Raw genomic sequence first — 27,088 nt, forward strand, 5'->3', positions numbered from 1 at the left:
GACCACTGCAAGCGCACCGGACCCCCCTTCAGAAGGGACGTTATGGGAGCTGCCACCTGTCCAAAACCCCGGATAAACCTCCGGTAGTAATTCGCAAAACCCAAGAACCGCTGCACCTCTTTAACCGTAGTTGGGGTTTGCCAATTACGCACGGCGGACACTCGGTCCACCTCCATTCTCACCCCTGACGCAGACAACTGGTAACCCAAAAAGGACACTGACTCCTGGAAGAACAGACATTTCTCAGCTTTGACATACAGGTCATGCTCCAACAGTCTCCTCAATACCCTGCGCACCAGGGCTACATGCTCGGCCCGAGTAGCACTGTACACAAGAATATCATCTATGTACACCACTACTCTCTGCGCCTGCATGTCCCGGAAAAGTTCGTCTACAAACGATTGGAAGACTGATGGAGCATTCATTAACCCATATGGCATGACGAGATACTCGTAATGGCCGGATGTAGTACTAAATGCTGTCTTCCACTCATCGCCCTCCCTAATGCGCACCAAGTTATATGCGCTCCTGAGATCCAATTTTGTGAAGAACCTTGCCCCGTGTAAGGACTCCGTCATGGTCCCAATCAGAGGAAGTGGATAGCTGTACTTCACCGTCACCTGATTGAGACCGCGGTAATCAATACACGGACGCAAACCTCCATCCTTTTTCTTCACAAAAAGAAGCTCGAGGACGCGGGAGAAGTGGAGGTCCGTATGTATCCCTGTCTCAGAGACTCGGCAATGTAAGTCTCCATTGCCCTTTTCTCCTCCTGTGACAAAGGATACACATGGCTCCGCGAAAGCGCTGCTCCTGTCTGGAGGTCTATCGCACAATCCCCTTGTCTATGAGGTGGCAACTGTGCCGCTCTGGTCTTACTGAACACGAGCGCCAAATCCTCATACTCAGGAGGAATGTGCAGTGCTGGCATCTGGTTCGGACTCTCCACCGAGGTCGCACCTACGGAAACACCCAGACATAACCCCTCACACTGAGCAGACCACCCTTTAAGAGCTTTCTCTCGCCACGAAATAGTAGGATCATGGGTCATCAACCAGGGAAGCCCCAGTACCACCGGATACGCAGGAGAGTGGATAAGATAGAGTTGAATCGTCTCCTCATGACCCCCCTGCGTCATCATCCTAAGTGGCGCCGTGACCTCCCCAATCAACCCAGATCCTAACGGACGACTATCTAGGGCATTTACAGGAAAGGGTTTTTCGACTGGAAGGAGGGGAATCCCTAACTTAACACAGAATCTCCGGTCTACAAAATTCCCAGCTGCGCCTGAATCGACTAGCGCCTTATGCTGGGACCGAGGTGCAACCTGTGGGAAACAAACAGGTAAGGTAAAGTGAACGACAGAAAGCTCTGGGTAAGTAGGGCGCCTACTCACCTGGGTGGACTCCCCACTGTATGACCTGCTCTCTCCCTCACCAGGGGACCCTCCCCAGCACCTAGCCGCGGTGTGCCCTCCGCGCCCACACTTGGTGCAGGAGACTGCCCCCCTCGGGCTCCTACCTCTTCTCCCTCTAGCGCCAGCACCTCCAAGCTCCATCGGACACTGCTCGGAGGCGCTGGAGGGTGGAATGGGGGGCCCCCACCTGGGACGTCCGCGGGTCGCCAGCAGGTTGTCCAGTCTAATGGCCATGTCCACCAGCTGGTCAAAGGTTAGTGTAGTGTCCCTGCAGGCTAACTCCCTGCGGACGTCCTCCCGAAGGCTGCATCTGAAGTGGTCTATGAGGGCCCTCTCATTCCACCCCGCATCAGCCGCTAGAGTCCGGAACTCCAGTGCAAACGCCTGAGCGCTCCTCATCCCCTGTCGGAGGTGGAATAGACGTTCCCCCGCCGCTCTCCCCTCTGGTGGATGGTCGAAGACCGCACGGAAGCGACGGGAGAACTCCGCATAGGTGACTGTGGCGGCGTCTATTCCCCTCCACTCGGCGTTGGCCCACTCCAACGCCTTGCCGGTGAGACAGGAGATGAGGGCGGACACGCTCTCGTATCCCGAGGGCGCCGGGTGTATGGTGGCAATGTAGAGCTCCACTTGTAGGAGGAACCCCTGACACCCGGCAGCGGTGCCGTCGTACGCCCTCGGGAGCGAGAGCCGAATCCCACTGGGTTCCGGTCGATGGACGGGCTGGTTGTCCGGTGGTGAAGGTGATGGTGCGATAGGTGGGGCTATGGGAACCCCGCTGGTCTCCCATCGACGAAGGGTGTCCATGACGCCCTCCAAGGCGTGCCCGATACGGTTGATCCGGTGCTCGTGTCCAAGGAGACGCTCCTCCATGGGGTCGACGGGTGCTCCTGCTGATTCCATTAAAAGGTGTGTGATTCTGTCACGGTGCTGTGTATGGGTGTGGTGTAGAATCAGGCGCAGGCAGCAGAGGGTAAGTCCAACAAGACTTTACTGAGCACGAAAAATCCAAAAACAGCCCGGAGGCAAAAGACGCACACAGGCGTAAAATACAAGCGCACACACAGGTCCGTAAATCTCTCCTCACACAACGAGGAGGAAGCTCAGGAGAAATAGCGTACCGACACGGGTAGCACAACCACGACACGAACAATCACACACAACACAAACCTAACAACAAAGAAACTAAATAGGGTGCTAAATGAGACCTAACACAAAACAGGTGTGACTAACAGACAAAACCAAACAAACAAGAAACATCGAGCGGTGGCAGCTAGAACTCCGGAGACGACGACCGGCGAAACCTGCCCGAACAAGGAGGAGGAGCCGCCTCGGCCGAAACCGTGACACCAACACAACCTAGGAAGCATTTTAAAGAACGCTAAATGTCCATTATTCACCTCAAATGAAATATCTATGCTTAGTTAATCTCCTCTTTTTATTGGGGAGATGCTTAATTCTCAAGCACCGGTTGTTGTGGGAGGATAAGTAGGAAAACCTGGAGTGCTGTGGTTGAAACCAGTGAATCTAAAGGTTGAAGGATTTCAACAGATGCCTTGGTTTAGCCTTTAGGTAAACAGGAAGCAGTGCATCTCATAATTGCCCAGAATAGAGCGCATTGTTTCACCTTTGGCCTATTAAGGTTCTCAGCAGGAGCCATCCCTAGTGTAATGTATGACCTTTAGCTTAAACAATGAACATGCAGAGCCTAGAGTATCCCTGCACATTGTTGAAATGGTACTGGAACTGACCCTGTATATAGTATGTTTACTTATTTTATTATGTTTGTTCTACCTTTTTATTTTTAGTATTACATTGTTATTGATTACTGCATTGTTGAGTTTAGAGCTGTGGTCACCAACCTTTTCTGAGTCAAGATCACTTTCTGAGTCAAAATGCAAGCCGAGATCTACCACTCAGATTTTTTTAAAACATGACTTTAAAAAATGTAAGCCTATGCAACATTAACTAATTAAAAGCAGTTATGTAGCAATGAGGTTTTTGCAGTTGGCTATAGACCCAATACATTATCACTGCATATTGGCTACGCTTGAATTGCCCTGCCAATGTTGTTCTTCTCAGACCATTTTGAAACTATATTTCAAATTTGTAGGTAAATGATCACACTGGTAATATATTATTTGTTTTATTGCTTGTGAGGCACAGCTGAGTGAGCATAACACATTGCTTCTTTTTTTTTTACTGGACTGATGGCCTGCATCTGATAGTCAGTCTGAGGGGAGGGAGGGAGCAGCGGTGAGGCTGCCTCTCACGCGACATACCGTCCCTCCTTCCTCGATATTAAAAAAGACACAAGCCGCTAATAATAACAACGCAAGCTTATCGAAGCACTGATTCATTGCAGCTGCAGTGCTGGTTGTAGCGTGAATGGAAGTAAGGAGAATGCACATTTTATGGCTTCTAAAAGTGCTGAACGAAGTATTGACAGTGCTGAATAACAACTCAAACATGAACTAACTTATAAAAACAGCCGCTCTTTGCTGTATTCATTGAGTCTCTCTCTAGTCATGGTTTTAACAGTTTTGAAGTCTCACATTATCAACTTTGCTGGCTTCCAGGCTTCTTTTTACAGTCTATGGCATGAGGAAACTGTGCAGACACGGTGATCTGAGCTATCTGATTGGCCAGCAGTAGGCCTATAGGTGCACTTGATTTGCTCAATGGGCCTGCCGGGTAGGTGGAGTTCTACCTTCAGACACATAAAATGGTTCGAAATGGGAACACTTTGCCTTCCCGGCACTAGGGCTGTTGAATCAAGTGCACATTTCGTCAACAGGGCTTTATCGTTGGGTTTTTTACAGAAATGTTTGGCGTTCGACTAGGAATGCCTTGGAGATCGACCAGTCGATTGCAATCGACCGGTTGGTGACCACTGGGTTAAAGCTTGCAAGAAAGGCATTTCACTGTACTTGTTCATGTGATATTAAAACTTGAAACTCATTACCAGAGCTATACAGTGTACAGTTTATATGCTGCTTCGCCTCAGAACACACAGCTATAGCATATCAAATCACCTACACTAAAAGTTTCCTCATTTACCTGCGCATAGTTCCGGTATTTTTTACTCCTTCCCTTTTCAAACTAGTCTGACCTGGCGAATGGTGGTGCCCTATAGGAGCATTGCAGAGCTATCTTTAGGTATACCAGCAAACACAGCTACTTCTGTTTGGATGACATTTCAACTTGATAGAAGTGAAAAGGTTACTTACTTGGAAATTAAGGTTGCAGACTTCTTTCAGGCAAATGCAGAGTTGGAACATTTTCTTTACTCCGTCGATGGTCTAAGAAAGAGAGAACTATTAGTTGGGATATATTTAAGCACAAAAGCGCAAAATTGTGCTCCAAGAAGTACAGTGAGTAGGCGAGCACTTCGAAATGCTTACAAAGCGCCTTTGAATTGCCCAGACAGTCTGACTGAAAAATAAGATATGTATTGCATTGCTTTGTTCCTTTTGAAGCTTTCCCGGTAAACACTGGAACATGTTGCATTGCTTTGTTACTTTTGAAGCTTTCCCGGTAAACACTGGAACATCTAACAGCTAGCGTTCCTGGGGAGAGCGCATGTTATTAAAATAAAGGAAACAAGATTACAAGAATGACTCATTTTTGAAAGCTTAATTTTCATATTTTTTGCGTTTGAAAGAAATGTTGCTATACTGTAAACACTTATCCCGAAAATACATTACCGAATGTATTGTGCAATAATAGATCATCTACCATCACACTCTGTGAGAAAACTACTAAAATCATGTTTGTTCAAACAGAACTATTAGGGACGTTAGACTACAGATAAATTGGGCTACTGTTAATCCACAGTGTTGCAGTTCAAGGCTCCTCATAGTTCAGCTTGTCAACTTTTCTCTGTGTTTGACTGATTCACTATCATTACACTGGTGGGTCAGCCTTGCCACCGAGGGCTGAAACAGAAGTGAATTTAATCTCAAGAGACAAGGACTTTTTCATTCTGGTCAATTATCATTTTTCAGTTACCCTCATCTGAATCGCATTACAAAGAGGGGGATCATAATCACAGTAATTTCTCTGTGAATAATAAAGCCTCATCTGGCTTTTGCAGAAAGGGCTGCATGCATTTGAATTAATCGGAATCTATCATCTCCCCCACCGGAGTAATAGGTCAATTGTGCTCAAAGCTTAAAAGTTTGTAGAGAAAGAGAATTCTGCCCCTTTCATTTTTAATCACTTGAGTTACCATATTTAAAAGGGGCTACTGGCCTTTGTGAGGCTATGAGGTACTTCCATTGTCACATAAAACAGATCTTAACATCTATCATTTATAGGTCTCTGCCGTTCACATACTGTAGCCGCAGATGGGACTGACTAATACTGCAATGCAGCCTCCGTTTTCCTCAGAGCTCAGACAGCTTGGATAATGTCACATCATTTACACAGCCCCATCTCAGAAAACAAGATAGGGTACTGATCTGTAGTCTCTCCATCCAGCTCTTCTGGATTGACCACTTCTCTTAATGTCCAGCCTTTTGCTTGCACTGTCTCGTTTCTTAGAATTTGATCAGTATCAGTTTGTAATGTTGGTTGTTTATCGTATCTTGACTGGATGTCTGCCAATGAACCACCCCCGTTTTATGCTCATCCTATCGCTCTCTCAAAACTCATGCAAAGAGAAATTGTCGGAAGCATTACAGACTAACACTGAAAGATAGGCTACTCCATCTAAAAACCTCTACTCTAAATGTTAATGTTAAAAGTTGCAAGAGGTCCACAATTGGGACCTCACAGCTAATGTAATGGCATTGATATCAATGCCAACACTGTCATGAGAGGAAGCAATTACATTGTGTTCAGATCAGAGTTTCTGAAGTTATAGATTTTTAAACTGCAACTATTGCTATTAACCAAATGTATCAGAAAACGACCCTTAGTTCTAGTCTTTCTAGTCTTTCAGATGGCTTCCTCAGACACTCTTAGAACCTCTTGACTTTGGCAGCGATTGTGAATAACATCATTCATATGTTTGAGAATGAAATGAGTCAATGATCTCCATTAGTAAAGACATCAGATTTCCCCCGAGTAGTCTGCTGATGTTTGTTTAGATTCGCAGCAAGAAATATCTTCCAGCAGGCTCTGATACATTTGAGGAACCAATCGTGCAGAAACATGCTTTGTCACAATTAACTTCTGTAGAAGAGAGACATTTAATGCAGGCATTTCCTGAGGCCCCCTAAAACGTAATGTCTGATTGCTGCTCTTTCTTAGTTAATTTGACAAAACATAAAAGTCCTAGTAGGACTCTAATCAGCTTTCGATTTCTGCTGTTGCAATGTATGCTTTGTTCTGCATAAACTCAAAAAGCAAGACTGGTAATTCACACAGCAGTCATTGGCTCAGAGTAAGCTAAAACATTATTTTTTAAACAAATCAATTATCAATGCGCAAACCTTCAATGAGTCTGCAGTTAGCTTTTTGTAACTGTTAATGAACCATGAATAACGTTCAGTATCCTGCTTAGCAACAGCTATGTTCTGCATTTGTCATCATCTATTGGGTCAAGTCATCTCTCCACAACCATGTTTAGCACAAACCAATACTTTATACTGTATGTCAACCCGCTAAATGTCAAGCATGTTGACTGGGGATGGAAAGCCCAGAACCATGGAACTACCGGTAGCTGGTACATACATCTACACATGAATGAATGTGGACAGGTTGACATGATGTGTAGCAACAAGACTTGTGTTTCCTCACTGAAGTGTCACCTGTATGTCTTAGCTTCCTGTCTCTAACCTTCATGGTGAAACCTCAGGCTGTTGGCATATTAGGTAGTGAAAGGATCACACGTGAATTGTCATGGAGATTACATGCCATGCCTGCTGTACACACGCAAGACTGGCAGGGCATTCAGGAAAGGGGCTGCTAGTACACCCCAGAGCAAAATGCAAACCAGGACGAAGTTAGTACGAATCAACTGAAGTAGAGCAAACAGCTAGGAGCTGAATATGTCTGTTCAAAAGGAGAAACAGTAACGTTTAGCTAATTTTGGTTCTGTTGAATAACTCACTAGGTTTGCAAGCAGCAATCCTGTTGCCTGCTGTGTGCAAATTGGAAGTTAGATGTGCTCTTTCAGAGCTGGGTTCTTCTCTATTCTGAAGAAATGGTGTCGATGAAACAGGGTTGCAGTCAGAAGTGCAGAACTATCCAGGTCAAAGAACTAGCCTTTTCAAGGCATTTCTGACCAGAGGCCACATTAGCTCAGAACCGACATCACCAATTAACAAAATCAGATTTGACAGCAAGTTTCCTTCAGGCCGAGTCCCCTGACAAAGTCAGCACGTTGACAAACAAAAATAACCTTCATCAGAGTCAGTGCTGTAATGAATGCGTTAGCTGCTGGGCCTTGATTTTTGATTGGCTCTGGGCTAGAGTTTTGACGAGATGCTGTGTTGGGCGCACTGTCTTGGCTCCTACCAATCCGCAAGCCCAATTAGCCGTGTCTCGAGGGGCATGAGAGTGGGGTTTTTATGTGCCAAAGTCCGGCAGCCTGGTGTCCCTTGAGATTCTGAGTTGTGCTGTCCATCAGAACACTGGGGAATGCAATTCTGCAGGCGACGAGAGAGAGAGTGAGAGAGCTGAGGGGGGTAATTGTGCAGCTGAGACCTTGTGTCTTCAAATTGCCATTGCGCCGCATCATAAGTTCTTGTTGCATCCACATTCCTAATTAATAAGGCTGATTTTGTTCTGGCTTCACGGCTTATTGGTTTGTCCGTCCCTGTTGAAGAACTGTTTGCTTGTGGTCCCATGAAAATCTAAGACAAGACTATATCGACTTCATGAATACTGAGGCTGAGATTCCTCAGTGTAAAACCCCTTGATCGTACTGCTTACCTGGCTCAATTATAGAATTTGCTCATACGTCTCTGTTGCACTTCTTCCCCTGTGGCCGTTCATGTTTGAAAAGTAAACTCTGTGATCATTGTCTAACAAATCAGTCACTATTAGTAAACTCTGCGAACATCATTTAACGAAGCAGTAACCGTTTTGGACAGCTATTCCTGCCGGGACGTCCCCTCGCAGTAATGCAAATGAGTTGAGAGAAAAGTGGGAAGCTGAAGTGTTTAATATACAGCATGTTTAATTAATGACAGTGCCTGGGAAATATATAGCGGGGCTTTCGAGACTGACAGCTAATTGAAGGAGTTTGTTTTTATGCCATTTTAGGAGGGCTTGTTCTGACAATGTCAATGGGTAGAGTATTAGGACATTTATAAGCATATTTTTTTAGAAGACTTGATCAAGAATACCTGGTATTGGTGAAAATATGTAACCGTTGTCTAAAGGGTCATAATGTTGGGTCCAACACAGCAAAAGTAATAAACAGTAAGCGATGTTGATGGACTGATTAAACACACTATGTAAGCGTGTTTAAGGTCAGGAGAGCAGACAATGTGAGAAATCCTATTAACGGGCCCTGAGGTACTGTGTGAATTCCATCTTCTTTTTGACTATGTACTAATAGCAGCATGCATGATCGGGTTATATACAACCTGTCATGTATTAATCTATACTGAGGCTTTTACATTAGTAGGAGAATGAGAGGTAATGACAGTAAAATGAAGCAGAGATAAGACCTAAGTGGTTTCTGTCACGATCACCCTCTCTGCTCCAACCTGGCCTGACATGACATCGCCTCTCAAAGTCTCAGTGTCTGTGATTGCTGTGCATTGTGAATCTGATGCTTGGATCAAGGTTGTATTCCATGGATTAGCATCCGTCAGCCTGTTTCATTTCCAGTCACACATCACACCCCACAGGGCTTTGGGCTGGAGATTACTGCCAGGGAATGTTGTCGCCCACTTGTCTGGCATGTGGCACATTTTAGTTCTTCCCTTATCTGACACAGTTGAAGTTGTCTCTTTACAAGTGTTAGACAGATTCAACTGCAGGTGAATGACCACAGAGAACCTCCATACATCAATGATTCCCACAACCCACTGTGAGGAAGCTAGACAGGTTGCAAGCGTGTCGTTGATTGTACCTGGTGGTAAGAAAATGAGTCACGCTACACTAAAAGGTGCGGTTCAGAGACAGCTTGACCCTGTTGAAAAACTGCCAAGTAATGTGAAGAGGGTAGTTTGGTTTTAGGTATTTCCTTTCACTATAGAACATTTTTCCTAGATCTATTCCTATGTGTTATACATCTATTCTATCTGACCTGTGCAAACACAGCAGCCAGGAAAGCAAGCAAGATCGTACAGGTGAATGGAACAACCTGCTCAAGGACGATATAGCCTGGCTTTGTCGTCAAGCTCTGTGTTAAAGGGGAAAAGGAGAGGAAGAGGCTGAAAATACGAAACAACGAAGTGGAACAAATCCAACAGGCACATGTTTTATCTCCTTCCTTTTCTTCTGCCGTTCCTTCCATTCCTGCTATCTTTCTCCATCTTAATGAGCAGCAGAGCTTTCCATCTACGGAGAGTGCAGGAGCAATACATCACAAGCAGGACACAGTGGGGGGACGAGGAGAGGACAGGAGCGTGGTGACGGCGATGCTGGCAGAACACTATACAGGGCAATTAAGATTGAGTAGACAGCCACGCTGATTCACAGAGAGGAGAGAGAGAAACATCATAGCTAAGAGTATGACACAGGTCCTGTGTCCTCTTTAAAGAGGCAGTCTATATTTGAAGAAGAAAAAGTATTCATGCTTTATTATATCTATGGTGTGAATTTAAATGATTGTTGTTACTCTATTCAGTTTAAGGTTAAGATTCCATTTGTGATTGAAGTAGGATAAACTCCATTATACTGCTTATGTATGTGTGGAGTGAGAGGACGCAGCGTGTGCTGTATGACAATTAAAGCATAGTACCTACCAGCAACTGAACATCTAATGACACATTTTAGGAAAGAATGTCCCCTGAGTACCATGCTGAATCCGGTGTGCAATTCACTGTGCATTCTCAAATAACACTTGACACATCCAATCACCGAGATGTCCTGGCTGTTCATATTGGCATAAAACCTAAAGTACTCCATGAGTCATGACTTTGGTACTTTGGTGCTGAGAGTAAAACCGCTCAGACGAGGCGTTTCGAATGGCCTAAATCTATTAAAGAAAACATTCTATCTTGACCTGAATGCATATCTCTTGTCCTTTTCTCGCCCATAAAGTGGGTAGTGCATTGAGTCCTCCACATCCCACACATTATAAGACTGAACCATGCACTGTACAACATCTGACTGCACTCGTACAATAAGGGCTCATTGCCCAAAGTTGATTGATGTCCTCAATGTAACACATTCAAACAGAGAGAACAAGAGATGGTCTCTTTTAATGCAGTGAAAAGGCAATGCATAGAATGATCTAGAGTTGTTATAAATCCTCAAAACTACCATACTAATGATATCATACCAGTATTATCAACAATCAGCGAGCAATATAAATCAAATGTTTGTTCACACTTCCATTTCGCCAAATCATCACATTCCAAAGTCCTTACATACACTACATGACCAAAAGTAGGTGGACACCTGCTCGTCCAACATCTCATTCCAAAATCATGGACATTAATATGTAGTTGGTCCCCCCTTTGAAACTATAACAACCTCCACTCTTCTGGGAAGGCTTTCCACTAGATGTTGGAACATTGCTGCGGGGACCTGCTTTCATTCAGCCACAAGAGCATTAGTGAGGTCGGGCACTGATGTTGGGCGATTAGGCCTGGATCACAGTTAGCATTCCAATTCATCCCAAAGGTGTTCGAGGGGGGTTGAGGTTAGTCAAGTTCTCCCACACCAATCTCGACAAACCATTTCTTTATGGACCTTGCTTTATGCACAGGGGGACATTGTCATGCTGAAACGAGAAAGGGCCTTCCCCAAACTGTTGCCACAAAGTTGGAAGTACAGAATCATCTAGAATGCCATTGTATGCTGTAGCGTTAAGATTTCCCTTCACTGGAACAGAGCACAAATTTGACGAACTGACTTGTTGGAAAGGTGGCATCTTATGACGGTGCCACGTTGAAAGTCACTGAGCTCTTCAGTAAGGGCCATTCTACTGCCAATGTTTGTCTGTGGAGATTACATGACTGTGTGCTCGATTTTATACACCTGTCAGCAATGGGTGTGGCTGAAATAGCCAAATCCCCTAATTTGAAGGGGTGTCCACATGCTTTTTTATATATAGTGTACTGTAGATTGCTCTATTCATAAGCACTGAAGCCTTTGTTCATCAGATTGGAGGACGTGCTCCTTCACACCAGGTGTGCTTCATTTCCATAATGAAATTACTGGACCCAATTATTTCCATTCATTCCCTAATTCCATGTTGCTCCAAGTTTTTCCCAGCATATGTAAAAGATCCAGACACCTGTTCCTCTCCCTGTACCCGTGAGACAGCTCGTTCTGGACCTTCACAGTAGAACGGGGCGTAATGGAACCAAGCTTTAGAGAGGAGGCCTCAGCGCAGGGCAGGGCCAATAGGTTCTTTCTGCAACGTGATAAGACTACTGAGCCACAACACCTGTGAGACAGAGAGTGGAGCGGCGGTGCGGCACCGTGTGAAAACCACAATGAGCCAGCGGCAGGCCTCCTTATTGCCATGCACAGTACGGAGGGCTGTGGACAGCAGGGGAGTCCCCCAGCAGTATAAAAAAGGAAACAGGATATATTGTCATTCTCTACGGGAGCGCATTACCTGGGAGATACGCTCAGCTGATGACAGTGGCCATGTAGAGCGTCACATTACCAAGTGTAATGGGTTTCATGACCGTAGCCTCAGCCAAGCACAACACTGTAGAGATTCTATTTTCCAGGATACCTCGGTCTTCTCTGATGATGCTGAACCCAGCGTTGTATCTTGCTACACGCCGCAGCAGGATTTGCTTATCTTTCGATTCAAAAACGCATATTTGTATATTTGCTAGTCATTAGGACTGCTGGGAAGAATACTGCACATATCGTGACAAGGTTACAGCTGATGGGAATCTGAATAACTGAAGGGGAAGTGTCTGTTTTTAGAGTGTTAGCCCATCAAGGTGTACCAGTGACAGTTACCATTGTGCACATTCTTTCTGTGCCATTACCCCCTCCCAAACATGATGCCTGTCCTGGCAGTTGTCGCCTACGGCACTCAGCCAGAGAGATGATCTGGCTGCCAGATGTTGGCGTTAATATGTCTGCCTGTCGATAATGGGCTATTTCAGGGGTGCCGCTATTGTCCTTGTAGCCCAGTGAAAAACAAGGCACATCCGTCTGCCATCAATGACACCTGGGACACTTTCCACAGAGGATGAGCCAAAACAAGATTTAACTAGAGATAATAACTGGTACTTTCTGCCGTGTCAGCCTTGTTGTGTTATGAAGTCTAAAGATAGGCCTAATTTTACTTGGTGCTTTCAGTACATAAACAATGGTTGTCCTAACCCCAACAACCTGGTATTTAGTTGAGATTTTATATGATCCCAAGAGTACTGAAAATGTACCGAACTTCACCAATAAACAATGAATGGAAAGACTGCTAATTGAAACATATTTCCAGTGTTTTTCAGTCGCAGGTAAATTATGAACGCAGTATTGTGTAGTGAAAGGCAATATTGGTAGCATTTGGGTAAGCAGTGTGACTGTGTTTGTCAAGTGGCGGCAGCCACGCAGGGACACTCAATGTGACAGGAGGAAATTGACTCGTCTGCTTGAGGACTTTTTTGTCATTATAATTTGGGCTGTGTGCATCTTGGTTTTCCATAGCAATTTTGCCAAACACTGTGCGATATTTGACCTGCCCATATGGCTCAGAAACTGTCACCAAGTGAAAGTAGGCTAAGGGAATTGGTTATATTTCCCTTGCTCTTCATCTGACAATAACTACTTAGCATATTCATACTGTCATACTGTGGTGATTTGCATAACTGGGTTAGGAAGGACTACATTTTTTTGAGAAACATTGTAGAGAGCACAACAGTTAGTCCTATAGTTGTCTAATGCTTCATCTTTAGGAATGATCTCTGAGTTGAACCTTTGCATTACATTGTGTAAGGTCTATTTTGTGGCATTTGCTTAGTTGTTCCTGCATAAAGAGCTCCTTCTCTAGTGCTGTGAATCAGCACAGCCCTATTGGTGGTGTGGTCTGACAGGACGCCAGAGGTCGTACATGGCGCTGTCATTTATCACAGATGGCGTTGGAGACTGCTGTAGAAAACTAACCAGAATATCAATAGGCACATCTATGTGCATTCTCAGAGAGCAGTGCAGAGGGGGGAGAGGAATAGAGGGCACCTTAAACTGACAGACCTGGTATAGGGGAAGTATCATTTGTGGTAAATCAGGATGAATGTCATTTCTAGGAAGTGGCATGTAAAGGTTAGGAGAGGAGAGTTGTGGGCTCTTCGTCTTCTAAGGAGTAGAGTGGGTTCATCTAAAGCAGGGGAATCAAACTCCATGGGGAGCCTCTGTCTGCTGGTTAGGGTTAGGGTTAGGGTTAGGGTCCATCAATCAAGTACAAGGGAGGAGCGAAAACCCGCAGACACTCGGCCCTCCGTGGAATGAGTTTGACACGTGATCTAAAGCAATGGAAGCAATAGAGGGAGGCAGAGGTGTTTTTATGATTTGGTTAACCCTCACAGTGGGGACTGACCCAAGCTGATGGGGAGGTGTCACACATTATCTGAGAGGATCAAGGTTACTGTGCTCTTCATTTACATTTAAATTTTAGTCATTTAGCAGACGCTCTTATCCAGAGCGACTTACAGTTAGTGAGTGTATACATTTTCATACTGGCCCCCCGTGGGAAACGAACCCACAACCCTGGCGTTGCAAGCGCCATGCTCTACCTACTGAGCTACATGGCGCATTTTAATAATGTACAACACACACACACAAACACAGACACAGACACACACACACACAAGCAAACACACACACACACACACACACAGACAGACAAACACACACACACTTTTCCATCTTCTTCTACACACGTACATTGCCACATGGCCCATCAGCGTTCTCTGGGGAGGACAGCAGACAGTGTTTGCACACCCCAGAGTGTTTTTCCACAGGCTTGAATGTCATTTACTGCTTGTCAACTCTCCATTAACCCCTCTCGCTTTGTGTCCACTCTGCCACTTTAGCGGCACCTTTGAACTGCATGCTTTGTCACACCTGCTCAGACATTTCCGTGCTGAGGAAACGTGACTGCTTACCTGCCTCCCAAGCTGTTTGCCATATCAGAGAGACATCTTTCTATGGGAGGTATATAAAGGTCAAAACATCCCATGAGAAGCGGATCACGCTCTGGGTTCAAATCTACATGGGTTTCTCCAGGCTGCTGTCAAGAAACAAGGGACAGGTCCTGTGGCTCACATTCTGATCCCATTGGGTTTGACTGCTACAAGGAAAACTTAAAGGAAATGAACGCACACTGTATCGAATAGACTACATGCAGTAGACGTAATCCAGTGATGGAAGATTAGAATCTTCATGAACGTATTCACCACCATATAGCCTAATGGGAATGGAAGATCGTTGAAATGGCCTTTTTAATTTCCACCATCATTTTCTACAATGGCATCCAGCGACTCGACAAGATCACAAGCATTAAACTTCCAACGACTAACACCGCAATGCTCCAGTAGCCTATAGGAATCACAAACATAACATACTGACATTTTATTGATGTGTGGGTGTGTGGGTGTATTCAAAACCATCTCCCGTTTTGCATGCACTTAACACACACTTGCGATGAAACGAGCCAATATTTACCTAACCGGGTTGTCAACCTCACAGCGGCAGCTGAAAATCCACAGGAGCTCAGCTGAGATGAAAGATCGCCATTTCATCTGTAAACAATTCCAAAACACTTCATACAAATAGTTTTGTACAGACAATAGGGCACAGACACAACACCTACTACTACTGTTTAAATGCCGTTCTACCTGATGTTCACATAGTAACATTTTCAGGTGCGTGTGTACACCTTGGTGACTTGAGTAAAATTTAGTCTGATTCTGCCATTCTTCCCACTAAAAGACAACTAAGACTGCACACATTCAATATAAGCATTTATTTCCCCACGACTAACTGCACTGGAATCAGCCTGCCCTTAAGCTCAGAAGCATTAGAAACTAACCTGATATGTTCTGCCTGGAACAGACCCATGTAATACCACTGAGAGGAGTGTTGAGCGTAAGTTATCGTGGGGGGGGGGCGTGGTAGTGGGCGTGACCAATGGTGATGTCTCTGACCTAAACATTTTTAGGCTGTCCTCTTGGCCGCAGAGACGTGTTTTAAAGCGTATTTCCTGAAACTCTACACATTTTGCCATGGGGCTGATAGAACAAAATTGCATTTTTAAAGTTAGTTTCCTGCAATTCTATATATTTTGCCATGGCTTATGTCATGTTCTTATGCTGTCTGAGTGACTCAAACATTATAACAAAATCAATGCGGCGACCCCATGCCATGACATTTTTGGAATTTTAGATTCTTTCTGACTTTTATTTAGGAGATTGTTAGTTCTCAGTTTTTCTACATACTTTATATCTGGTTTTAGTCGTTTAAGCGTGCACTGAAAACGTTTTACTATTATTTTCCGCTGTGGTGCAGCGATGAAAGCTTGTGTATTCCAGAAACGCCTCGCCACAAACAGCGCAGTAAATAAAGGACTTAACCCTGTGTGTTCCCATGGAGGGCAGGCAATAAAAATGCATCTAATCATCTGAAACAGGGGGTAACTGCCCTGGGCTTTACCTTGGATCAGTGCTTGGAGATGGGAAAGAGAATCTGTACCCTGGGGAGTCAGCGTAATGCACCACTTTAAGTGCAGCTAAATAACCCGTTCCCCTGTAATCACATTCCCTTGCATGTTTTGTACAGAATCAAGATGAAATTATGTTTGTGTATCTCACAGGACATACAGTACCAGTCAAAAGTTTGGACACACCTACTCATTCAAGGGTTTTTCTTTATTTTTACTATTTTCTACATTGTAGAATAATAGTGACGACATCAAAACCATGAAATAACACATGGAATCACGTAGTAACCAAAAAAGTGTTAAACAAATCAAAATATATTTTATATTTGAGATTATTCAAATAGCCACGCTTTGCCTTGATGACAGCTTTGCACACTCTTGGCATTCTCTCAACCAGCTTCATGAGTAGTCACCTGGAATGCATTTCAATTAACAGGTGTGCCTTCTTAAAAGTTAATTTGTGGAATTTATTTCCTTCTTAATGTGTTTGAGCCAATCAGTTGTGGTGTGACAAGGTAGGGGGGTATACAGAAGATAGCCCTATTTGGTAAAAGACCAAGTCCATATTATGGAAAGAACAGCTCAAATAAGAAACGACAGTCCATCATTACTTTAAGACATGAAGGTCAGTCAATACGGAAAATGTCAAGAACATTGAAAGTTTAAAATGTGCAGTCGCAAAAACCATCAAGCGCTATGATGAAACTGCCTCTCATGAGGACCGCCACAGGAATGGAAGACCCAGAGTTACCTCTGCTGCAGAGGATAAGTTCATTAGAGTTACCAGCCTCAGAAATTGCAGCCCAAATAAATGCTTCACACAGTTCAAGTAACATACACATCTCAACATCAACTGTTCAGAGGAGACTGTGTGAATCAGGCCTTCATTGTCGAATTTCTGCAAAGAAACCACTACTAAAGGACACCAATAAGAAGAAGAGACTTGCTTGGGCCAAGAAACATGAGCAATGGACATTAGACCGGTGGAAATCTGTCCTTTGGTCTGATTAGTCCAAATCAGAGATTTTTGGTTCCAACCGCCTTGTCTTTGTTAGTTTTTTTGTTTTTTGTTTTTTTCACCTTTATTTAACCAGGTAAGCCAGTTGAGAACAAGTTCTCATTTACAACTGCGACCTGACCAAGATAAAGCAAAGCAGTGCGATAAAAACAACAACACAGAGTTACATATGGGGTAAAAAAACATAGAGTCAAAAAATACAACAGAAAATATATATACAGTGTGTGCAAATGTAGCAAGTTATGGAGGTAAGGCAATAAATAGGTTATAGTGAAAAATAATTACAATTAGTATTAACACTGGAATGCTAGATGTGCAAGAGATTATGTGCAAATAGAGATACTGGGGTGCAAAATAGCAAAATAAATAACAATATAGGGATGAGGTATTTGGGTGGGCTAATTTCAGATGGGCTGTGTACAGGTGCAGTGATCGGTAAGGTGCTCTGACAACTGATGCTTAAAGTTAGTGAGACGCAGAGTAGGTGAACAGATGATCTCTGCATGTGTGGTTCCCACCATGAAGCATGGAGGAGGAGGTGTGATGGTGTGGGGATGCTTTGCTGGTGACACTGTAAGTGATTTATTTAGAATTCAAGGCACTCTTAACCAGCATGGCTACCACAGCATTCTGCAGCGATAAGCCATCCCATCTGGTTTGCGCTTAGTGGGACTATCATTTGTTTTTCAACAGGACAATAACCCAACACACCTCCAGGCTGTGTAAGGGCTATTTCACCAAGAAGGAGAGTGTTGGAGTGCTGCATCAGATAACCTGGCCTCCACAATCACTCGACCTCAACCCAATTGAGATGGTGTGGGATGAGTTGGACCGCAGAGTGAAGGAAAAGCAGCCAACAAGTGCTCAGCATATGTGGGAACTCCATCAAGACTGTTGGAAAAGCATTCCAGGTGAAGCTGGTTGAGAGAATGCCAAGAGTGTGCAAAGCTGTCATCAAGGCAAATGGTGGCTACTTTGAATAATCTCAAATATAAAATCTATTTTGATTTGTTTAACACTTTTTTGGTTACTACATGATTCCATGTGTTATTTCATGGTTTTGATGTCTTCACTATTATTCTACAATGTAGAAAATAGTAAAAATAAAGAAAAACCCTTGAATGAGTAGGTGTGTCCAAACTTTTGACTGGTAGTGTAGGTGAAGTCAGAATATCGCTTGTGAATCTAAAAAATGTGACCTGGAAAGCGTACCTAAAATGACACAGGCAAACATTTTGGTCAAAACTATCAGTTTGATTTATTGGATTTCGGAAGAAAACTTTTCTCTACGTTTTGCATACTGCCAATCTGACTTGTCTGGCGTTGGACGGTAAAGAGAAAGTGAAGGATACCCACACAAATGCAGAAAAGGAAGAAGTTGGCCTTACCTGCCTCCCAAAGGGCACAGGCAATTTTCAGCTCTAGTGATCCATCTCCAGAAGCAGCTAAGTCCAAATGTGGAACAATACTCAACTCATTTATTCACATCCACCCCACAGCAGCAACTGACTCTCTTTGGCATTTAAAAAAAAAAACATACTAAACGGGGGGAAATGGGGACAGTGGAAATCAATGACATGGGAGATGGGACCATACCACAAATCACAGGATGACAATACAAATGTAGATATATTCATAAAATAATATAACATTTTAAAAATGCTGTATTAGCCAAGGAGAAAACAGTGTACATGACAGGGCAATAGCAAACAAAGATTTAAAAAAAAATCCCCATCTTTAAGAGCGTGAGATGTGTGCTTTTGTGTATGAGTGCAGTCTATGGTGTATGTTAGCCAGGTGCACTGGAGCTCAGTGGTGACTGATGACTGATGTCTGATGAGAGGCAACCTCAATGATTGATGGCCATGCTTGAGCCTCCAGGCCTCGCCTCAGGTGATGTGAACTGTACACACGCACAGCAGGGTTGCTGTACAGCTGGAAGCCTACACCTGTAAGTCAACGACTTCAGGGGAGATGTCATTATTCACCACACAGGCTGTAATGGCACCATTATCTCCCTGTCACGTTTTGTGTCTCAGCACCAATCACTGGGGGGATATAGAGTGAGTTCAGAAATGATTGACACCGTTGATAAAGATGAGCCATAATGACTGTATAAAACAAATAATTAAAATGCTGAGAGAAAGAGATATTGTTTAACAGGTTACTTTTTTTGTGGTAGCATCCATGTAGCTTCCAGGTAGCATACATGTGGATGCTACCATGATTATGGATAATCCTGAATTAATTGTGAATAATGATGAGTGAGAAAGTTACACAAGGTCAAAGATCATACCCCCAAGACATACTAACCTCCCCTGTTATTGGTAATGGTGAGAGGTGAGCATGTGTCGTGACCCGGAAGTTGGATGTAACTCTCACTCCCGCTGAGCTCCAGCTAATTCTGGGTCGGAGGGAGCAGAAAGCCATAAAGTGGGAATTTGTTGTGAAAATAAGAAAAACAGGAAGCAGAGGGACAAGCAGCTCCGCCCGCGGTCAACCTAGGATTGCAGCATCAGCAGGATTACTTCCATCGTCAGCACATTCAACTTCAACCAAAAGTAGAGCCGGGGGAATTACCAGAATGGGAGAGATGAAGGTGAAACTTGAACTTCCACTAACCCACTTCTTTGACATCCTTCTGGAAGATGACAATAACAGCGAGGACTGGGGTTTGGGGAGGGGGAGTCTATTATGGACCAGATGTAACCAGTTTTAAGGGAGTGATTGAATGAGGGGAAATTACAGTATTGTATGAATCTGATGTAACCGGTTTGTGGGGAGGAGTGTGTAAGGGAGGATTGACAGTTTATAAGTCTTTGCAGGTTAGAAGGGGTCTGCTTTTTTGTTTCAGAGAGCCTATTTGTTGGACCTCTCTCTTTTTGGGGATTTCTTTGCTATATTATTTACTGTTGTTTTTGTAGTTCCACTCTTCATAACACTGTTATTGATGCTTTTTCTGAATTCTTCAAAGACATCAGTTAGAGGTAAGCCTCTGTTCTTTTACCCACACGGTCAGGGTCATATCATTTGCATTTTTCTTTAGGAGGAACAGGATTGGGTTTCTTCGAGGTTGGGAGCTAGGGTATTCATTGGACAAGTAGACTCATTGTAAAGGGCTTTGCTTGAATAAGAACAGGGAGTGGTTTTTCTCTTGCGGGGCCACTGACCGAAATAGAACAGAGGTCTTCCTCTTTTTCTTACCGTGTGGTTCCATGCTTGGGGTGTATATAGCAGTGTTTTAGGATGTTAGACTAAGGCATGACACGGTGACTCTACCTTTTCGTCTCGTGGGACACTAGGTCCCATTACGGTGAGTAACTCCAGGTCCACAGGCGAAGGGTTGGTGACGCGCACAAGTGGGTGTAAAACTATATATGTATTTAATAATAACAGTTCCCCTGGTCTTATAGTTCCCCTGGTCTTATAGTTCCCCTGGTCTTATAGTTTCCCTGGTCTTATAGTTCCCCTGGTCTTATAGTTCCCCTGGTCTTATAGTTTCCCTGGTCATATAGTTCCCCTGGTCTTATAGTTCCCCTGTGGTCCTCTGTAGCTCAGCTGGTAGAGCACGGTGCTTGTAACGCCAAGGTAGTGGGTTCGATCCCCGGGACCACCCATACACAAAAAAAAAAATGTATGCACGCATGACTGTAAGTTGCTTTGGATAAAAGCGTCTGCTAAATGGCATATTATATTATTATTATAGTCCTGGGAGAGCCTGATGAACTACGGGTCACCCTACCCCTGAGCTGGACCCCCTTGCTGAGTGGTTTTTAATAAAAAGGTTTCTTCCACTCCAGCTGTCGGCCGCCGATCGCTACACCGGTGGTATCAGCGGGTTGCTGGGATCGGGACTGGGCTGGAAGGGCAACACCAGTGGGTAATAGGTCTGAAGCAGAGATAACCTAGGCCAGCTCATTAAGCTCAAGGGGGAGGCGTGAGTTGGGCAAGACACATGTCTTAGGGGTATGATCTTTGACCCTCTATAACTTTCTCACTCATCATTATTCAGGATTCATTCAGGATTATCCGTAATAATGGTAGCATCCACATTCATGTAGAAGTGACTATGAAAGTGACTGTCACACCCTGGCTCTGGGACTCTATATGTTGAGCCAGGGTGTGTTCATTCTATGTGTTAGATTTCTATGTTGGTAGTTCTAGTTGTGTTTATTTCTATGTTGGCTAGAGTGACTCCCAATCAGAGGCAACGAGTGTCAGCTGTCGTTGGTTGTCTCTGATTGGGAGCCATATTTAAACTGTCTGTTTTCCCTTTGTGTTTGTGGTTTCTTGTTCCGTGTTGGTCATTGTTACCGTGGACTTCACGAGTCGTTTCTTGTTTTGTTGATTGTTGTCTATTATCACTAAAGATAATAAAGTTAACCATGTTCGTTCATCACGCTGCGCCTTGGTCTATTCAATACGACGATCGTGACAGTGACTCCAAAATGACACAATACATTATTTACCATTCATTTCTATTGGGCACAAAATCATCTGAAACACAACTAAAACAAACTGCAAAGGCATCCAACAACGTTGTAGTCACAAGCTTCATGTAGTCATTGTGTGCTATGAATATGGGAACAAATACTTAACTTTTGACTACTTTATTTATAAGAATCTTTAGGGGTGTCAATTTTGACACCTACCTTTTTGAGAAAAAAAGATAGGACTTGTTGAACACTATATCGATCACACTTTATTTGGATAGTCCAGATGCTTTACAGATGGTCATACTATCAACAAATGATCTGTTGATTAATAACTGCTTGCTAAGGTTAGTGTTAGGGTTAGGATTAGAATAAGGCTCAGGGAAAGGCTTAAGTTTAGGGTTAAGATAAGGTTTAAGGTTAGGGTTAGGGCTAGGGTTAGGGTTAGTTGAAATGTTACTGATAGTCTGTAGAGCATCTACAGATGGACTATCCAAATAAAGTGTTACCCATTTAGTAAAATGAGCAGCCGGACTGCAGCCCTGGGCCAGCATGAGGCATCTGCTTCCCATCCTCTCTATGGAAATGTCAAACACTGACTGGCTGGGCTCCCTAGAGTGTGAATGAAATGTCTTCAGCAGGGTGATGTCACCATGACAAGGTGAGGAGACATGTAGAAGAAGGCTTTCTCTAGAGGCCCTTAAGCAACATTTATGTGCCATGGTTCTACAGAGAGTGGATTTGTGACTGTCTCTGTTTGATTCCGGAAGGGCAAAGACTTGACCGTTACAGCAGAGATTTCAGGTGTGGGACGAGACTTATGTTAGCTGGAGGTGGACAAAGATGTGCCGAGGGACTTACTGCCTCTCCCCATCCTCAGTCCATCCTCACCGAATCATCCATTTCCTTTCTTTAATCCACTTCTCTATAGTGAGCCACAAGTGTGTCCTGTTTGTATTGTTGGATGTTTTAACATATACATTGGTGGACTTAAACATTTGATGGGGATTAGTCCAGCTTAGCTCTGTGCTTAATGCAATGATTAGGGATTTCTGGCAGAGAAGATAAGTCAATTACTGTATCTCTAGTTATTCAGAGGCTGTGTTCAACTGTTAAGGGGCATACGCCTAAAAGCAGGACCTAAGAAAGAAGGAGCTGTTCAGTGTCAGCCAATACCTCCTCATTTAGGCCCATTCAGATCAACCAATTGTGCATGGTGACAGTCAAACAGGTCGCTGAACGATCCAGTATCACAAAACGACTACTCAAAGTGACAAATTACACAGAGACAATCTGTGTTACTCAGTCAGATGCTGTACACCAAATGAGATTGCCCTGCCCATCAGTTGAACCATTATTAAACTGTCAGAGATGTAGCAAACGTGCATAGTCTCCCTCTGAGAGCACGTTCCCTCAAAAACACTTTACTGTGTGACTGGTAGCTTCGTCTGAGGCAGGCTAACAGTATAGACTACATGCCAGGAAACAAGGTAAAATACTAGGGGTCTGGAAATTTGTCAATTTGTCTTTTCTTTGAGCTGCAGAGCCCATCCCCAAACACAGCTGGATATAATCCTACCAGCTCTCACCTGCCAGAAACACACACAGCTCATCAGGTGCAGGGTGAAAACATCAAGTGAAATAGTGGAAGGAAGAACATAGTAAGAGAGTGTATTGCTACTGTAGATGATGGGAGCTCCTGCTAATGTCTGCACGGCCCTGTTAGGCCTACACTGAATCATAGCCTACCTGTCGTTGCATGTAGGATAGCCTAACACACCACAAGATAAAAATGTCTTGGTCTGTCAATTCAATTGCTTTTTTGTAAACAATAGGAGGTAATACATCTCACTTGCGGTGTTGTTTTCTTTTGTTGAGACAAAAAGGGTATTCTCTTGTAACTGTTGTCAGTATGTGGCTTCCTCTCCAAGTTCTGGTTGTCTTGTTGTCCTGTTGAAAGTATCTCCTCCCATGTAAGCTACAATAGTTTTTGTTTACCAGGCCTGCTTTGAGCAGCAATACACCACCAGCAAGTTGACAAATGTCATGTTTTAACTTGACAATCTCATTAGTCCTTGTCGTTGTTTGTAAATACGTTTGTTTTTCGTAGCACATCTCCGCTAATCACCTTGTCGCACGCAGTAATTATTATAAAATAATGTTCATGATATTATACGTGTGGAAGTATCCCTAGTTTACAGTAGTTCCCCGAATTAGAATGATGATGCATGCATGTAGGCTACTTAATTATCTAATCCATTGTTTTCCTCTGTTTCCCTCCATAGTTGCAAACGTGATTCAAAGCTTAAATTCCAACTGAATAGAAGAACATCCCCAAGACCAGATGCAATGGAGATGTTCAATTTCACCAACTTCACCTACTGGAATGCCTCTGAAGGCAATGACGCAGGGCCTGTCATTGAACCTGAAAGCCCATACAAGACTGTGGAGGTGGTGTTCATTGTATTGGTGGCTGGGTCCCTCAGCCTCGTCACCGTTATTGGAAATATCCTGGTCATGCTTTCCATTAAAGTTAATAGGAACCTACAGACTGTCAACAACTACTTTTTATTCAGCCTTGCATGTGCTGACCTAATCATCGGGCTGTGTTCCATGAACTTGTACACAGTTTACATAGTGATTGGCTACTGGCCCTTAGGGCCTGTGGTGTGTGATCTGTGGCTAGCCTTGGACTATGTGGTGAGTAACGCATCTGTCATGAACCTACTCATCATCAGTTTTGATAGATACTTCTGCGTCACAAAGCCCCTCAGCTATCCTGTCAAAAGGACCACCAAGATGGCAGGGATGATGATTGCTGCTGCCTGGGTCCTCTCCTTCATTCTGTGGGCCCCGGCCATCCTTTTCTGGCAGTTCATCGTGGGCGGGCGGACAGTGCCTGAGAGGGAGTGTTACATTCAGTTCTTCTCTAATGCAGCAGTCACCTTCGGCACGGCCATCGCAGCCTTCTACCTGCCCGTTATCATCATGGTCATTCTCTACATACAGATCTCTATAGCCAGTAAAAGCCGGGTGAAGAAGGAGACCAGGAAGCCGTCAGGTCCCAACCCAGAGGCCCTGTCCACTGAGCAGGCAAGGGGCAGTAATGCTGTTAAGCCCATCAACAACAACGTGACAGCAGTAGACACAGAGCAGGGCAGGACCCAGGCCACAGATGACGTGGCCAACCAGCATGACGGCAAACTGCAGAACGGCAAGGGCCCGTCCACCACGGGTGGAGAGGGGGAGATGGAGGGCAAGGATGGGGGCAGGGAGAACTGTGCCCACGGAGAGGAGAAAGAGAGCTCCAACGACTCGACATCTGGCAGTGCAGCTGCGTCCAACCACAAAGACGAGGAAGTGGTGCCATCCAGAGCAAACTGTAACGCCGAGCTTGTTCAGCATCCAACCCGCCACCGGGCCAAGGCAGGCGGCTCCAAACTCACATGCATCAAGATTAAGACCAATTCTCCCAAGGGGGACTGCTACACGCCCTCCAACACCACGGTGGAGATCGTCCCCGCCACGGAGAAGCAGAACCACGTGGCGCGGAAAATCGTGAAGATGACCAAGCAGCCGCCCAAAAAGAAGAAAGCGCCACCGTCTCGGGAGAAGAAGGTGACCCGTACCATCATGGCCATCCTAGTGGCCTTCGTGGCCACCTGGACCCCTTACAATGTCATGGTCCTCATCAACACCTTCTGCTCCAGCTGCATCCCCAGCACGGTCTGGACTATCGGCTACTGGCTGTGCTATATCAACAGCACCATCAATCCCGCCTGCTATGCCCTCTGCAATGTCACTTTCAAAAAGACGTTCAAACATCTCCTCCTCTGCCAATACAAAAACATTAGGTCAGCTAGATGAATACGGCTGTGAGTGTATGTGTGCGTGTGCATGTGTGTGCGTGTGTATGTGCGTGCGTGTGCGTGTGTGTGTGTGAGAGAGAGGTTTATGATGCGGTTCCTTTTCTTTGTTTCAACTCTACGGCTCATAAGACAACACGTATCCTGCAGCCATGTTGGGTTTGACTCTGATGTATGAGATTTGTGATGCAACTGTTGAGACATAAGACTTAGAAAGAAGCACACAGCCAGGATAACAAATAGACAGAACATGAAAAGGATAGAGAGCTCTGCACTGCACAAGACCAATTCTAAGGGAAAATAGGGCTGATTGAATTCACAACCTCCCGTTTGAAATTCAGTGTAAAAAAAAAAAAGAAACCTGTACATATCAATGTATACGCAAAATGTAAATGTGTGTGTGTGTGTGGGTGTGTGCATCTGTCTGAGCGTGACAGAATGATCCATCACACAATTTCAGTGGAGATGTCCGCCAGAAACAACAGCACAAGGACATACAGTACATACTACAAGCTGTTTCTGTATGCCAGTGGCACTCTGTGTTGGAGGCATATGAAGCGGAGCAGCTTGTCTAAATTGCCTCTCTGGCATGTTCATATACGATTGAGTAACATGGCTGGGAGCCCTCCTATCTCCAGCAATGGACCATAAGAGGCCCCTGAAGGGCATAGCAGGACAGAGACCAGGGCTGACCAGGGTCACCAGCCACCACAATGTAGGACGGAGGTTAGGGAACTTGCTGTGAAAAAGTATATTCTTCCCACCAAAGAAAAAGGTGAGTAAACAAATAAATAGATCATGTAAAAATACATCCAAAAAGGCATTGTTCAAGTACGTTATTTTGCTTGTCATTTGTTTTCTACACCATTTTAGATGATAGCGATTTTATCTCTTACATTTCATGACATGAATAGTTTTATGTTTATTTGATCATATATTAAGATATTTTTTCTGTCAGATTGTCTACAGTCTTAGAAAAAAAGGTGCTATCTAGAACCAAAAAGGGTTATTTGGTTGTCCCCATAGGAGAACCCTTTGAAGAACCCCTTTTGCGTTCCATGTAGAACCCTTTCCACAGAGAGTTCTACCTATAACCAAAAAGGGTTTTACCTGGACCTAAAAAGGGTTATTCTATAGGGACAGCCGCAGAACCCTTTTGGAACCCTTTTTTCTAAAAGTGTATTGACGCTTGGAGCTTGTAAATTCATTCAGAGGGTGGCAGTTGGCAGGGGCTTGGAGCCAAACTCCTATTAGATTCTACAGGAAGGGATCTTGTGCTTTTCCAGTGATGAGTTGGGACATTCCTCTGAGATTGGTTTCTGTGACACAGGCATGGGGATTCTCAACATAATTTGATCCCGCAATGTTGCAGATGTTACAGCAAGAGCCACCCACCTGTTGTATGTCAGTCCTGACCAATAATGAAGCGAATGATTGAAGAGGATTGTATTTTTGTCTTGCTGTCGTCAGAGGTGGTTTGGCATTCGTTTGGTAGGGGTTACCAAGGTTGTAGAGTGATTGATAGAGTGTCATATCGTGGAGATTTAGATGTTATTTCAGTGTATGTTTCTATTGTTATATACTAATAATCACAGGCCATGG

At 44.3% G+C, this 27,088-nt stretch overlaps 1 protein-coding gene across 1 annotated transcript in view; it reads left to right on the forward strand.

Moving 5' to 3' along the window:
• The window catches only part of LOC311139673 (muscarinic acetylcholine receptor M2-like), a 66,194-nt gene extending 40,509 nt beyond the window's left edge, over nucleotides 1-25,685 (forward strand). The window contains exon 2 of the mRNA XM_084174594.1: nucleotides 23,906-25,685. Coding sequence (XP_084030720.1) covers nucleotides 23,970-25,487 — 1,518 coding nt within the window. The 5' untranslated portion in view covers nucleotides 23,906-23,969 and the 3' untranslated portion in view covers nucleotides 25,488-25,685. The remainder of the gene's footprint in view (nucleotides 1-23,905) is intronic.
• Nucleotides 25,686-27,088: the final 1,403 nt, after the last annotated feature.

The sequence above is a fragment of the Coregonus lavaretus genome (genome assembly GCF_964263955.1).
Source record: "Coregonus lavaretus genome assembly, chromosome: 13".
NCBI classification, from domain to species: domain Eukaryota; kingdom Metazoa; phylum Chordata; class Actinopteri; order Salmoniformes; family Salmonidae; genus Coregonus; species Coregonus lavaretus.